At 33.5% G+C, this 16886-nt stretch overlaps 1 protein-coding gene across 4 annotated transcripts in view; it reads right to left on the minus strand.

Moving 5' to 3' along the window:
* SOS2 (SOS Ras/Rho guanine nucleotide exchange factor 2) overlaps window positions 1–16886 on the minus strand; it is a 92211-nt gene that overhangs the window by 16352 nt on the left and 58973 nt on the right. For 3 of the 4 annotated variants that reach the window (XM_058738979.1, XM_058738978.1, XM_058738977.1), the window contains 7 exons: window positions 16161–16242; window positions 14658–14780; window positions 10434–10537; window positions 8388–8610; window positions 5092–5211; window positions 4761–4923; window positions 921–1038 (listed from right to left, as the gene is read on the minus strand). In XM_058738979.1, the coding sequence (XP_058594962.1) occupies window positions 921–1038; window positions 4761–4923; window positions 5092–5211; window positions 8388–8610; window positions 10434–10537; window positions 14658–14780; window positions 16161–16242 (933 nt within the window). The remainder of the gene's footprint in view (window positions 1–920; window positions 1039–4760; window positions 4924–5091; window positions 5212–8387; window positions 8611–10433; window positions 10538–14657; window positions 14781–16160; window positions 16243–16886) is intronic. The other variant, XM_058738980.1, reaches the window with a different exon arrangement.

Raw genomic sequence — 16886 nt, forward strand, 5'->3', positions numbered from 1 at the left:
AATAAAGTTGAAAGACATCCTATAATCCAGCAATTCTACCCCTAAAATGTTAAGTCTCTGATAGGCGTATTAATCAATTTTACATTAGGAATTTTTTTAACATGGGAAGAATTAAAAATAAAAAGAAAATTAGGGTTTAGAAAAGGCTTACTTTCTTTCTTAGACTAATAGCCTAAAATAAAAGGATTCATTCACAAAGTCTAAATTATAAGTGTTATATATGTTCTAACCATTTTAATATTTGATTATAAATATTTAATGCCAATGATCTTAAATAATGATCAATAAATAAATTTTAAGCCAATTCTGGTGATAAGACTACAGATTTATAAACTAATCCTCTGTTTTCCCAAAGCCCATAATGTAGATAGAAAAAGAATTATTCCTCACTCTGGGATAGTAAGAAAGTTTTTAGCTCCTTTTTCATACATAATTATGGGTTCATTTAAATCAGTAGCTCTCAATGGGGGGGACAATTTTCTCCTATAGGGGATATTTAGGATTGGCTAGAGATGTTTTTGGTTAACATAACTGGTTGTGTATGTGTGTGTATACACAGGCATACATGTTTGTTCAAAATTCCTATGTTGAAATCCTAATGCCCAATGTGATAGTATTAGGAGATGGGGTCTTCAGGAAGTGCTTAAATCATGAAGATGGAGCCCTAGTGAATGGGATTAGTGCTTTTATAGAAAGACTCTACAGAGCTCCTTACAACAACTCTATGAGATAATTTTTATAACCTTATGTTAAAGACAGGGAAGTAGAGACTTTAAGTTTTATTTATCAATATGAACAGCTACTATCTGAGATATGCTCAGTTATAAAAATTGGGACAATCTGCCTTTAAAGGCTGGTATTTCTTGGCTACAAAAAACTGTACCTAAAATGTAAGCATAAATCTATATTTAGTAACTTACCAAAAAAAGGCACACAAGGTGGATTGATTGACTTAAGTTTTACTAGATATTTTTTAAAGTGATCTTGACTTAATTCCACAGCTTCATCCAAAATTCTCCTTTTTCTTTCCTGCAATGCCTTTAAAATATATAAAGTGAATATAATTTGTTTTTTACAATTCAATCATATTTTATGAACACAGAGTTTGGAATTTTATAAAACTCTGCAAATATCTGAAAAATAACTTTTTAAATTAAGGATGTGTAGTATTTCTTTCTGTACTTGCCTGAAATGATTTATCTATAAATATAAAACTTTTTAGTTTTTTTGATGTAAATTAGATGATTAAGCAATAAAAAATTCTTCCCAAGACCTTATTAGTTATATTTCTGATTAGCCAGAGTTTCAAGTTATAGCTATAGGAGAGAAATATAGTCCCAAAGCATTCAAATGTTTTTGTACTTTCTACTGAAAGGTCTTTTGGGGTTAAGGGTAAGATTTTGCTAAGGAGGAGAAGGGTGTGGGAGGGAGAGAAGAATTGAATGAAAATTTAGTAAAGCAAGTAAGCAGAGTCATTTCTTTTATATTTCATTATTACATTTGTTACAAATTAATTTATTTTTAACCTTGTAAGTATACACACACACACACACACACACACACACAGGGCAAACTTTATACTTGACAGAAACTATTCAATGCATTTCCTTTAACTTAAGGAAAAAGCAAAGGTGACTGCATTGTTAACTTTTATTCAGTACTATACAGAAGCCCTAACTAGCATGAACAAGAAAAATAAAGTTCTAGAAAATGAAAAGAAAAATTGTCAGTATTCACAGAGGAAATAACTGTCTGTGAAGAAATAAATCTACATATAGAGTATTAATCAGAGAATTTAGCAAAGTTTCTGGATATAAAACTAATAGGCAAAAATCAATTGCATTTTTAGATATCATCAATAAAGAAAACAAGATATTAAAAAATATTCTAATATAAATCTAACAAAAAGGTATGAGATCTTCATGAAGAAAACCATAAAACTTTATTAAATGAATAAATAAATGGAGAGATACACATGATCATGGTTTGGAAAACTCACTGTAAAATTGTCAGTTCTTCATCAATTGAACCAACTGCAATTTATATAACCAATGCAATTCCCATCAAACTGTCAATAAATGTATGGAAGCAACTGGCTAGCCAGCCATATGGAACAAAACATGAAATTTAACTTCAACCTCACTCCATACTGAAAACTTATTTCCAGCTATGGCAGTGTACCTGGGTGGCTCAGTCAGTTAGGCGTCCAACTTTGGCTTAGGTCATGATCTCGCTGCTGGTGGGTTTGAGCCCCACAAGGGGCTCTATGCTGACAGCTCAGAGCCTGGAGCTTGCTTCTATGTCTCCCTCTATCTCTTCCCCTTCCCCACTCAGGCTCTCTCTTTCTCTCTCTCTCTCTCCGCCCCCCCCCCCCCCCGCCAAATAAATAAACATTTTAAAAAATGTAATAAAAACTTATCTTCAGCTGGATTAAGGACTTAATGTGAAAGACAAAACATTAACATATTAGAGGAAGATCAATTAAACAAGACACCCAAAAGCACAAATTATAAAAGACAAAATAAATAAATTTGACTACATTAAGAACTTTTGTTCATCAAAATACATTTAAAAAAAGGTGAAAAGGGAAGATCTGACAAGAGATATTATCACACACTAACTGACAAAAGACTAAGTTCCAGTATATAAGAGAACTGATACAGATTCAAAAGAAAAACTCAACAATTAAAAAGTCAAAAAATTTCCATAAGAAGAAATACAAAGAACCAATAAATGTTTAAAAAGAGGTTCAAACTCATTAGAAATCAGGGGCTTATCAACCAAAATCACAAGACTAGAAAATGAAAAGGACTGACAGTGTCAGTACTGGTGAGAATGTAAAACAACCAGAACTCACACATTTCTGGTGGGAGTATAAACCGGTACAATTACTTGGGAAAACAATTTGGCATCTTCTAGTATAGCTAATGATACCCATATCCTATCATCTAGTAGTTCTAGGTAAATAACAGAGAAATTTGTGCATGCATGCACTAGGATTTATTTAGAGAATGTTCATGGCACCATAACTGATAATAGCTTCACACTGGAAACGTGCAAATGGCCATTAACTAATGAATAAATACATAAAGTTTGGTAAATTTATTCTTATAATATGATACAGCTATGAAAAAGAATGAACTATAGCAGCAAGAAACAACCTGGATGAATTTTTTTTTAAGTTTATTTATTTGGAAAGAGAGAAAAAGAGAGCGTGAGCAGGGTAGGGGCAGAGAGAGAGGGAGAGAAAGAATCCCAAGCAGGTTCCACACTATCAACACAGAGCCTGATGCGGGGCTCTATCTCACGAACCGTGAGATCTTGACCTGAGCCAAGATCAAGAGTTGGATGCATAAATGACTGTGCCACTCAGGTGCCCCAACCTGGATGAATTTTAGGAAGATAATGTTGCATAAAAAAAGCATTTGAAAAACTATATTCATATATAATTAAGAAACATGCAAAATGAAATAGTACATTGTTTAGAGATACAAATAATAAAACTATAGGAAAATAATAAGCAACAAAATTCAGAATGGTAATTGGCTCTGAACGGATGAAAAAGGAGATGGAATTGAGAGTTCTTAAATTGGATACCAGGTATACAGGTGTTGTTTGTATTTTTATTCTTTCAGCTTTAGACATATTTTATAAATATTGTTCTATACCTAATATTAAGAGACTAAAACTTAAACCTCTCAAAATAAATACATTACACTTTAGAGTTTTTCAAAGTCAGAATTAAAATTATTAATCTATTAAATAGATGAATATTTGGCAATAATCAACTGTTAATATCCTTCATATATGAAAAATTCATACAAATAAATAAAATGCAAACACCCAAATAGAAAAATACATACACGGAAGCAGTTTGCCTTCCACTCCCCTCTAATCATAACCAACTGAAAGAACCAATGTTAAGAAAAGAGTATGTATCTTTCCATACTCTTCTCAATGCTCATGCAATTCCATTAACATGTTTAGGGTTTGCTCTGTTTTGTTACATAAAAATGAAATCGTATAATACTCATTGTTCTAAAGTTTTTCCCCTGTAATATTACAAATATTATTTTAAGACAATACACAGATCCTACTCACTTTTTTTCTAGAGCTGAATAGTATTCTACACTGTTGGTGTAGAACAATGTATTCAAGTCATTCTATTTATGGACATACAGGTTGTTTCTACTACTAGTAGTAGTACTACTACTAGTGGTTTTCTGCTACTACAATTAATGCTGCAGAAACTACATCTTTGTACATTAACCACACAGTCTGGCGCTTTTATTTCTGGATCCAAGAGTATGTGTTTTGTAACATATACTTTCTGTATCTTCTGAATTTTCTATACAAACACTAAACATGTACTCTTATATATAATTAAAAAAACCAAATTTTAAGTTTTAGAAAGACTTCTCTCCATGTTCCTCTTTCTTTGACTGTATACATTAAACTAAAGGTAATTGAAGTAATTTGTATACTTATGTTTAAAACGCTTGTCATTTATTTGAAACAATCGATGTGTCACTGGAAAAATCCGTTTGGAACTTCATTACATTTAAGTAGCATATTAAACAGAGTCTCAAGTCTCACATTCCTTGAAGAATCCTAGGCTTACCGGTGTATACTGATACATTTAAGGGAATAAGATGATCTATAAAGGATTCATTCAAAACTACTGGTGGTAGAAGCAGTGTCTTTTACATCAATTGTATCTCCCCCCCAAAAAAGATAAAATATTTAAGCCTAAAACTTACCTCAAAAGTATGGTCTAGTCTGTACACTGACACTGAATTTACTGCACTGACTATCTCCAGTACACCATTGAAATTATTCAAATCTTGAAAAACTTGCAGAATTTCTATAATTCTACTTAGTACTGCCACCCGTTCCTCAAAATTTTCTGCTTCCACAATGCACCTGACCAAAAAAATAAAAATAAAAAAAATCATGGCTTAAAATGCAATTATGCAATTTCCTCGCCTCATGCAGAAAAGAAGAAATGTATTTTTAGCCAGAGTTTAAGCTTATAGATGACTTCTATTATGATTATTAAGAAGTAATAAGACAGAATAAGTAAACACTCACTTTTCAAACCAGAGGGTGAGATTTGTGGTATGGCGAATCATTTTTAATAAATTTGGAGAATTTATTTCTTTATCTTCTTTGGTCCACACACTCCCTACAAGTTCAGAAGGCTGGACTTTCCTGTGGAACCAAAAATCAATCCAACTTAACTTACAAATGATTAGTATCAAAATTATTTAAAGATCTCCTAAAACTTAGTAAGGAAAAGACAACCCAAAAGATAGATGGACAAACATATAAACAGGTTTAAATCACAGAGGACTGGACCCAAATAGTCACATAAACATGAAAAAAAATTTTATCTCTTATTCAGGGAGAAGAACATTAAACCACAACAAAATGCCATTTCACTCCTGTCAGACTAACAAAAGTCTAATGATACCAAATGGGTAAAGATGTGAAAAAAACAGCACCTTTCCAACACTAATGTGCAAGTGAAAACTATAACAATCACCTTGTAAATAAATTTAGCAATTTCTCAAAATACTGAAGATATACATATTCAATTACCCCACAATTCTATCTAGGTATATATTCTAGATACACCAGGTTATAAAAAAACATGAATAAGAATATTCAGTGAAGCAGTCATTATTTCCAAGAGTGAAAAATCACAAACAACCTAGAGGTTCATCATCAAGAGACTAGATAAATTATGGAGCATTCATATAATGGAATATCACACAGTAATTAGAATAAGCAAACTAGAGCTATATTCACCAACTTGAATACCAGAAACAATTTAAGTGCAAAATATGTTGCAGAATGATACATAAGTATAAACTATTTTAAATCTGCAAAACAATATTATATACTGTTGATCAATGTGTGTATGTCTATAAATTATAAAGACATACATAAGAACAATAAACACCAAATAAAGGATAGTGGTTATTGGGAGAAAGAAGAGGAATGGAATTGAGAGGAATTAGTGTAAGGATTTCATTTTTGTGATGCTTTTGTTGTTCATGAGCCCTCCTTATGTAATTTTCTACATTTTTTAAAAATACTTGAATTACTTCATTAAAAAACCGGACATAAAAGCAGATTAAATCATTGTATACAGTCAGTCAGGATTACATATTTAAAAAATTGACCAGTGGCATACCCATCAATGTCCTACAGACTGGCTATTAATTAATTAAAAAAAGGTTTTTAATCAGTAGATTCAAGTATACATGGATACTTGCTAACAGTTTTTAAAATAAGCTTTCTTATGTGGTTCTATTATTTCACCAGAAATTCAGTTTACAGTGTCAACGTTTTACATGTTAGTCTTAATCCATAATACACATATCACTTAACAAACCTATTTTCTGTGTTCTGAAGGCAGGTCCACATAGAGCTAAGTGTTTTTGTTTTGTTTCTGATGTCCACTCATGTAACAGTTACTTTATGAGGAAAAACTTGATATAGTACTATTTGCTTTTTAATCTCATGTAACAAGTCCCTCATTCCTACCTTTACAAAAGCAAAAAACAACCTGAACTCCAAATTAGTTAAAATACAACACAACACTCTGAATCAGATGTTGACAACTTCTGATGTGTGTGCTAAATTCTGAATGGCACAGCCAGGGCGAACCAGAAGCCCAATTCTAAAGAAGGAAAGTTTTTATCTCTGCTGCCTTCCTACATTCTCCATTAGCACTAAATTTTGTATATTCTTGCTTTTCCCTTTAAAAAAAAAATGGCTGCCAACCAGGATAACTTCTTAAAGGTATTTGTATTTTGGAAGGGATTCCTAAATGCAGAAAAGTTTTTGATGGAATGATAGTGGTGGGAGGTCATTTTTTGACAGAGTTGGGGGAGGATGCAGTTACCTGCAAGGCCTGTACTCTTCATAGGAGCCTGGGTTGTAAATGAAAGAAGAAAGCTTAAATTAGGAAGAAGACAGAATAGGGCTAATGTAATGGGAAAGGGACAGTGGTTTAAAAAAAGATGGTAGAGGAAGAAGCTGATAAAAGCAAGCTGAAAGGAGAGAAGACTATAGTTAGAAGCTGCTTGAATTAGTAATTTTGAAATAAGAATGATTTGGAGTGATAACAAGATATGGAATATGACCACGAGAGGTGTTTTGATTTGGAGTGGAGAATGACATTGGAAGTGATGAAACCATGAAACTGTAAAGGTTAGGTTGTGAACGGGTGATCTGCATGGATACAGGGTAATGGCAGGAAGTGTTTTACAAGTAAAGACATGATGGGATACAGATCAAAGTAAACAGCCAAGCACATTTCTAACGAATTTCAAAAATGAAAGAAAGTGGTTCAGAAGTTTTAAGCATGGGTCATCATCACACTTAATAACTTTTCTTTAAAGTTAATATGAATTTTTAACTTAAATAGAGGGGCAGAGGGAGGACAGAGGATCTGAAGTGGGCTCTGTGTTGACAGCAGAGCCCAACATGGGGCTCGAACTCACAAGCTGTGCGTGAGATCATAACCTGAGCTGAAGTCAGATGTTTAACCAACTGAACCACCCAGACGCCCCTTAAGTTAATACTGACTTCAAACAGCTGAAATACTTAAGACTCCTTTCAAAAAATAATGGAATCTTTATTCTTCTAAAAATTTTGTTATTCAATTGCCTAGCAAACCTAACTCAAACTCCAAATTAAAATTTTGATTATGTAGAACCTGAAAAAAGAAAATAAAGCTTGTCTCACTCAATATTCTATTTACTCAGCTGCCTTTAAGAGTCTACCAATCCATACTGACTGATTTAGCTGAACCAACTCCAACTAAAGCAATCTGATAAAGTATCAGGAGCAGAAGCTGGGTGACTGCTTTGAAAGTGTTGCTATTCTGCTGCATAGTTTCTCTCCACCACTACTCTAGTGAAGGATTTATAGGACCTACTCTAGGCCTAAACAGCAATATAAGACTTTTATCTATAGAAAAAAATTGTAGTTAAAAACTGTGCTGTGAGCTTTCCTCCAAGCCCACAAGAAGACATGAGGCATTTTTTAAAAAAAAATTTCTTTTAATCTTTATTTATTTTTGAGAGAGAGACAGAGTGTGAGCAGGGGAGGGGCAGAGAGAGAGGGAGACACAGAATCCAAAGCAGGCTTCAGGCCCTGAGCCATCAGCACAGAGCCTGACACGGGGCTCGAACCCATGAACCGTGAGATCATGACCTAAGCCGAAGTCGGATGCTCAACCAACTGAGCCACCTAGGCACCCCGACATGAGGCATTTTTAAGCATTCATAAATAATTTGCAAAATGTTCTGAAAATAGACAGAGGTATGTTTAAGATTCTTGAAAACAGCAGCAAATGAACATTAATTGTTTACCTGTAGAGATCAGATTCCAAAAGTGTCAGCTGACGTGCAATTTCTATTGGATGAAGTGTCATAAGATCAAATGTTTCAAACTGTCCTGGTCTGCTAATATGCCATTCAATTGGCGGAGGTGGACTCTCAAAGGTAATATTATGGCTTATTCCATTTGCCTGAGCTTGTTTCTTCCTCTTGATGATCTTAGCAATTGACTCTACCCACTTCTTCATAGCTTTCCCTATGTTTGTGTTGCAGAGTACAAATAAAAAAATACCTTTTACTTGACAGACTGACTGCAAATCTTTGTATAATCTCTGATCTTCACCCAGCTTCAATAATTATCAACTCATGGCCAATTTTGGTTTCATCTAACCCCACTCATGCCCTCCCTCCACCCCCCATGTTATTGTGAAACAAGTATATCATATTATTTCATTTGTATTTAAGTATGTATCTAAAAAATTAAACACTTTTTTTAAATGACCACAATACCATTATCATATATAAAAATGACAATAACTTAATATCATCAAATCTAATTAGTGCTCAGATTTCCCTGATTCTCTCATAAATGCTTTCTAATAGTTGGTTTCTTTGAAATAGGGTTTTAACATGAACTATAAATTGCACTGAGTCAGTGTCTCAAATCTCTTTTCATCAATCTACAGTCTCTCCTTTTCTCTCTCATTTTTGCTTGCAATTCACTTGTTAAAATGGAACCATCTGCCTTGTGGTATTTCCCAAGTCTGAATTTTTCCAATTGTTTTTGTGGTATCTCTGTTCCCTTTTTTTTCTGTAAATCATACACACAGAGATGTGATACGATATAGGATCAATTTTTTGACATGAATACTTGCACGAATAGTTCCAACAGCCAGCATATAATGTCCAGTTACTTCTCTTGTTACAATATTATTAGGGAGTTGAAAAATAGTAATATTCTAATTCTATCATTCCTTCTCCGTTTATTAGTTAAAATATTTTTATAAAAAGAAACTTTCCCTCATCACTATTTGGTTATGCTGTGGTATAACTTACTTCAGAAAGGCCTTACGACATCAACTTTAGACATTAACATAACCCTTTACTTGCTTTATTCTAATACATATATGTATTTTATTTTTTTATTTTAGAGAGAGAGAAAGAGTGAGTGTGAGTGGGGGAGAGGGACAGAGGGAGAGAGAGACAATCTTAAGCAGGTTGCACACTTAATGCAGAGCCCAACACTGGACTGGATCCCATGACCCCGGGATCATGACCCGAGCCAAAATCAAAAGTCAGATGCTCAATCCACTGAGCCACCCAGGTGCCCCTACATATATGTATTTTAGGAGTTTCTTAGATCATATATAATTTAGTGTCCTCATTAAGAAAATAATATAAAAAATTAATTTACTACCAAAAACAAGTATCAAGGCACACATGATGATAATGTATCTTAAACATCTCAAAGCTGAAACAAAGGAATCACAGTCTCTATTTTAAATAAAATCCCCCTTAAGTAAAAACAAGCAGGAGAGAAGTTAGGTTTAAACTATTCTTAATTAATGCCTTATACTGTTAGATAAATGATCTTGATTCAATAATATACATTTGCTTAAATGTTCATGGTGCAGAATTTAATTTCATGGGCTGTGCTCTGAAACTTCAGATAGGAAAGTCCTATCTTTCGGGTGCTAAAAATATACAAAGACTTTTCCAGAAGAAGTAAATAACACTTTGAAAAGCTGTTAACCATTCAAAACTAAAGAATAAGATTAAGGAGAACACGAAAATAGATAAAATTAGTTGAAAGAATGGAAACCTTGAGATAAAATTTTAAATGTTTATTAAAGAAGACTTATAACTTCTTTTAAAGAAAGATTCTCCTAAAAAACTTGAAAAGGTAAGGTTCTCAGACTTCCAGTGGCTCTAACATGTGAGTTCCTTAGAGTCTATAAACCATACCAAATGTTATTTCAACTGTTAAAATACATAAAATAGTTTAGCTTATTTAAAAGTCAAATTTAAAAATCAACTCATGTGCAACATAAGATTCAATCAAACCTTTAAATAATATACCTCTTACACTTGAAATGAAGGATTCTAGTCTCTCAAGCAACTCCAAATCTCTTTCAAAGTCATAAAAATGATGTTCAACCCAGTGCCGAAACACATTTAAGATCCTAAAAAAAAATGGAAAGAAACACATTTTAGCAAAACCTAAGCTTCTTCTACTTCTCTAATATCATAGTGACAACTTTATATACAAGGGCCAATATAACACTCAGAGTCTCTATTTTGTATTTAGTTAAAACCTTAAGTACTTCAATGATGTGAAAACCGGTCTCAAGACTAATTTATTGTTTTAAAATTATACTTTAAAAATATTTATAAGCATAAAAATTGCAGTTTCCATATTAAACCACCCCTTTATGCTTAGGAAAAGTAACTTTTCTTTATAGATATGTAGAAAATTCATCTTCTGTACAGTACAAACACTATTTTAAATTCTTAAATTGAAAAGGATTTTTTTAAAGATCTAAATTGATATATTTTTCACATAACATGGCAAATCAAATAAGATTAGTGTATTTGTTTCTAAACTCAAGTGCTATCATCAGACTTCTGTTATCTACAGTTATGCCCACATTTCCTTATTTTATGTCAAGATAAAAATATTTCTGACAGAGCTGTTTTGTTTTGTAGTACCTCAAAAATGACTCTTACAACCTTGCAAACAGAGATTTAATCTATCTGTATAAATATAACATTATATATAACAAATACAACACTACATAATGATAGTGTAAATTAATTACTTTAGAATTTTTTCTTCATTATTTAAAAAAATGACCATTTGTAGGTTAGCTTCCCTCCCGCCCAACCCCACCCGACTTTAGTTTTTCTCCCAGGCTAAGAAAAAACTTTAAATTCCCAATCTCTGTCATGTTATCTATAATTAAACAATCTTAAGTTACTGTGTGCCTGGTAGACTCGGTGGCTTAGAAAATATTTCAAAGAGGGGCGCCTGGGTGGCGCAGTCGGTTAAGCGTCCGACTTCAGCCAGGTCACGATCTCGCGGTCCGTGAGTTCAAGCCCCGCGTCAGGCTCCGGGCTGATGGCTCGGAGCCTGGAGCCTGTTTCCGATTCTGTGTCTCCCTCTCTCTCTGCCCCTCCCCCGTTCATGCTCTGTCTCTCTCTGTCCCAAAAATAAATAAAAAAAAAAAAAAAAAAAAAAAAAAAAAAGAAAATATTTCAAAGAAACAAAACTGTTAACTTCTAGTTCACACTTAGGTCAATCTGTTGCCAATTTCTGTCCTTCATAATTTCTACAGCAGCTAATGTAATTTTAAAATTAGTATCATGTACAGGAAAAAAAATCTCATAATTAGACTTCATCAAAATTAAAAACTTCCATTGACCAAAAGACATTATTAAGAAAATGTAAACAGATGGGGCACCTGGGTGGCTCACTCAGTTAAGCGTCTGACTTCCAACTGGGTCATGATCTCACAGCTCGTGAGTTCGAGCCCTGCATCAGGCTCTGTGCTGAAAGCTTAGAGCCTGGAGCCTGCTTCAGATTCTGTATCTCCCTCTCTGTCTGCCCCTCCCCCACTAGTGCTCTGTCTTTCAAATATAAATAAATGTAAAAAAAAATTAAAAAAAAGAAAAATGCAAATTAAAACTACAAAGACATACCACTATACCCCACCAGTTCAGCTAAAATATAAAGACTGACATAACTAAATGTTGGTGAGGATATGGAGCAACTGGAACTCTCATACATTGGTGGTAAGAGTGTAATAAAGAACAATCACTTTGGGGAAAGATTCGGCAGTTTCTTTTAAAACCAAAAATATAAATACTCTACAAAGCTAGCCACTCCACTCTGAGTTATTTACCCAAGACATATGAAAAAATATATTCACAAAAGATTTATAAAATAAAGTTCGGGGCGCCTGGGTGGCGCAGTCAGTTAAGCGTCCGACTTCAGCCAGGTCACGATCTCGCGGTCTGTGAGTTCGAGCCCCGCGTCAGACTCTGGGCTGATGGCTCGGAGCCTGGAGCCTGTTTCCGATTCTGTGTCTCCCTCTCTCTCTGCCCCTCCCCCGTTCATGCTCTGTCTCTCTCTGTCCCAAAAGTAAATTAAAAAAAAAAGTTGAAAAAAAAAAATAAAATAAAATAAAGTTCATAGCAGCTTTATTCATAGTAATAAAAAACTGAAAAGAACCCAGGTGTCCTTCAGTGGGAAAAAAAATTGTGGTATATTCATATTGCTACCTTAGCAATAAAACAGAAGAAACTACTGACACAAGCAAAAACATGCTCAGAAGCATGATGAGTGAAAAATGTCAGACACAAAAGAGTACATAAGAATCCGTTTATATGAAATTCTAAAACAGGTAAAACCAATCTGTGGAGGAAGATGAATAGGGCTTTGGGCAATGAGGACAAAAATTGATTAGAATGGGCATGAGGAAACTTTCTGAGGTGATGGGAACATTTATATCTTGAAAGGAGTTTGGATTATAGAGATGTATGTATTTGTTAAAATTCAACCAAAGTACATTTAAGATGTGATTGTTTTGGGGCTACTGGGGGGCAACTGGTTGAGCAACCAACTCGATTTTGACTCAGGTCTGAATCTTAGCTTATGAAATCAAGCCCCACATCAGGCTCTGTGCTGACAGCTCAGAGCCTGCTTGGGATTCTCTCTCCTCTTCTCTCCTACCCCTCTTCCACTCATGTGTGTGCATATGTATGCACATGTACTCACTCTCTAAATAAACTTAAAAAAAAGATGCAAAAGTACAATAAACAAATAATGCACTTTTAATGATATACAAATTGAAGTATTTAAGAAGTGTACTTTGAAATACATCCCCTAAATTTAACGATCAATGGACCAAAAGAAGAATAAATATATATGTGATAAAATAAATATAGCAAAATTAACAGTAGATCTAGGTGGTGGATGTATGAACTCTCACTGTAAAATTCTCTCAAATTTCATATGTTAAAAATTTTGCAATACAACAATAGAAATGTTACAATCGTTATAAAAATTACCATCATTGCTAAAAATCCTTTAATGTTTGTAGGACTGTTTTAAAAACTTGGCTTGTATTTCAAGGCCATCTTGAATTCCACCCCATTCATTCCATATAGTTAATACCATCTACTACTTCTTGCAATACATTGTCTTCATTTCTGTTGAGTCAGTTTCCTTACTTATTTTGTCTGCACACCATTCTCACTTTTGTCTTCTTGCCTTTGTTCATACTATTTCCCAGGACCTTGAATACCTATGGTCATTTTCTGCCTACCTAAATCCTATACACCCTTTAGGGGCACTCAGATTTACCTCTTCCAAGATGGCTTCCCCTAGCTAATCTTAGCTATTGCTCAAATTATATAGGGATATATTTTTTAAAGCCATTTAAACATTTAAAATAGAATACATAACTATTATTACCGAACACAGAGCTCAAATTCACAACCCCAAAATCAAGAGTCGCATGCTCTGACTGAGCCAGCCAGGTACCCCTTAAATTTTTTAAAGTTTTGGCTGAGAGTCATGTAGCTGGGAACTCTATCATTTCTCTGAAACTACATTCATTTGTGGCAATTATCCTGGAAAATAAATCATATACTCAGTTCCAAAGTTGTAATTTATTAGTTAGCAATAATCAAGGAATCTTAATATTTACAAAGAAAAAAATATTTAGATCATGTACAATTAGGGATTGTAAAGAAAGCTAGTCAAAGGAGCTTCCAATTTCCAATCTCAGTGGTATAAAAAACGAACACGGGCTTAAGAAGTCAGAATGGAGTCTGAAACCTGTCCTGCTGTTCTCTTTATATGACCTATCTCAAATTACTTTATCTTGCTAAGTTTCAATTTCCTCATATAAGTTTCAATTTCTTTCATATATAAAGTAGTAACTGTGTTATGAGGATGAGATAAAAACGATAAGGCATTTAGGTATACAGAGAGTACCTAACAGCTAGCAGCTGCTATTATCAATTAACATTTTTAGAAATTGCTGAAATGATTTTTTAGATGAAGTAATAAATGTCTATGTTTTGTGTGAGAATAATGGGGAAAGAGCTATAGATTCCATAAATATCATAAACTATAAAATAGCCCAGAATCACTAGATGATCACAAAGGAGGAGGAGCAAAGTTGACAGTAGGCACACTCACATAAAATTTTATAATTTTTACTTAATAGGTATCCTGGTGTTAACTGTATATTGAAAATTGAACAGCACATAAAAAATAAAATATTCAGGCCAAACCTAAGTTGTACTGGTTGGACATATTCCTTGCGAAACCTTTTAAGGTCTGCACTGATTGGCTGTTCGCCTTTCTCTACTGCCAATTTATCTGCTTCAGTAGGTTCTGGCTCTGGAATTTCAAATCTAAGAAAAAAAAGAAGCAAAATGAGAGAAATTTTTTGTTTCATATACAAACGGAAAGGATTTAAAATACAACAGAAAAAATATTGTATTTAAGCAACTTTCTTTCCTATCATTTATGTGAAAAGTGCAATTACTGATAAACTTTCCCCGAAGTATTACATACTGTAAGAAATTGTTCTTTAGCTACACAGTAGGAAGGTTTAATATTCTTACTTTTATCAAAACAAGTTTGATAACTAGCACTGATCAATACAGAAAAGGTCAATTAAAAAGATCAAGCTATATAAAAATAATCTATAAGGAGAAAAACTTTCTTAAATGATGTAACAGAATTGTTAATCTAATAATCTGTCCTTAATATTTATTTTGTTAAAATTAAAGTAGACATAAACTTCCTTAAATGACTATACATACAAGAGAAGGCCCAAACTGAATTTTAAACAATATTTGAAGAACACACTTAAGTGGATAAGGTAACAGTCAAAGCTAAAACAAACAAATAAAAGGAAACCTTGCCCAATCATAGGAAATATAGCTAAAATAGGAGTCTAAGAAATGTGCTTTCCTTATTTTGGACATGGAAATACAACTAACTAGATCTTCATAGCACATTACACTGATTCAGTCTGGTAAACTTAGTTTCACAGTACAACATAATGATACAGGTGAAGATGTAATTCTGGTATATTAGGTTTTTATATGTGAAACAAAAATTATTTTGGAGCCCAGACACTATCTAAAGAGGAAAAATTCAATCCAAAACTTAGAGTTTTTAAAAAACTAATCATAATGAAGGAACTGTTAATTTTTTTACATATAAGACTTTAATTATGTTTTTAATAAGAATATTTATCTTTTGGAAAATGAAAATGAAAATATTTACAGATGAAATATGTTGCGTAGGATTTACTCCTAAATAATCCTGGGTTAGAGTATTGAAGTCAGTAGGGAAAGAGATGAAAAATGGGTTGATAATTACTGAAGCTGGATGATGAATAAATGGGGTTTACTGTACTCTTCCATTTACTCTTTTATATGGTTTGAAATTTTCTTTAGTAAAAAGTCTATTTTAAAGTGACAAGTAAAAAAGTCTCTTTTAAGGAAGTTTTTATTGCCCCCCCCAAAACTCATTTAAATACATACTCAAAATTGGGTCTTTTTGATTACCACTATAAATATTGCTATGATCTGAAGAGATCTTTTTTATAAAAGATATTTCAATGAGCACATTGTTTGAAGAGAAGAGTCATACTACTAATTTAATGCCAAATATATTATGTTCAAAAACTAGCTGAGCACATACTAGGTCCCCATCACTTTGCAAGGAACAAAGTAGTTAACTTTTTATAAAGTGTTAAGTAAAATAAATATTTTTCTTACCGTTCAATCAGTAAGCTTAGTAATTCCTGTGGTTTACAAAATGAACGGTATGTAGTAAGAAAAGTACGGACAAAATTGGGATCTGAAAAGATAAAGAGTATAAAATGGGATGTATGTTCAATTTATTCAGTTTCATTAATTCAAAGTAGCATATTTTGGAGGACTTCCTTCTTTTTTTTTCCAATGTTAATTTATTTTTGAGAGAGAGAGAGAGAGAGAGAGAGAGCACGCGTGAGAGCAGGAGAGGGGCAGAGACAGAGAGGGAGATACAGAATCTGAAACAGGTTCCAGGCTCTGAGGTGTCAGCAAAGAGTCCAATGTAGGGCTTGAACTCTGAACAATAAGATCGTGACCTCAGCAGAAGTCAGAAGCTTAATGTACTGAGCCACCCAGGTGCCCCTTTTCCTTTTTCTTTTTATTCTGGTTCCTCCCACCATGGTCTTCCTGCCAATTATGGGATTTATTTATTTTTAATTAAAAACAATTTTTAATGTTTATTATTTTTGAGGGACAGAGAGAGACAGAGCACGAGCAGGGGAGGGGCAGAAAGAGAGGGAAACACAGAATCCACAGCAGGCTCCAGGCTCTGTCTGAACAGAGCCCAATGCAGGGCTCAAAACCCACAAACCGTAAGATCATGACCTCAGCCAAAGTTGGATATTTAACCAACTGAGCCCCCCAGGCACCCCATGGTATTTCTTGATAAATGAGGACTGTTTTCCAATT

This window comes from Neofelis nebulosa, chromosome 7 (genome assembly GCF_028018385.1).
Source record: "Neofelis nebulosa isolate mNeoNeb1 chromosome 7, mNeoNeb1.pri, whole genome shotgun sequence".
Taxonomy (NCBI): domain Eukaryota; kingdom Metazoa; phylum Chordata; class Mammalia; order Carnivora; family Felidae; genus Neofelis; species Neofelis nebulosa.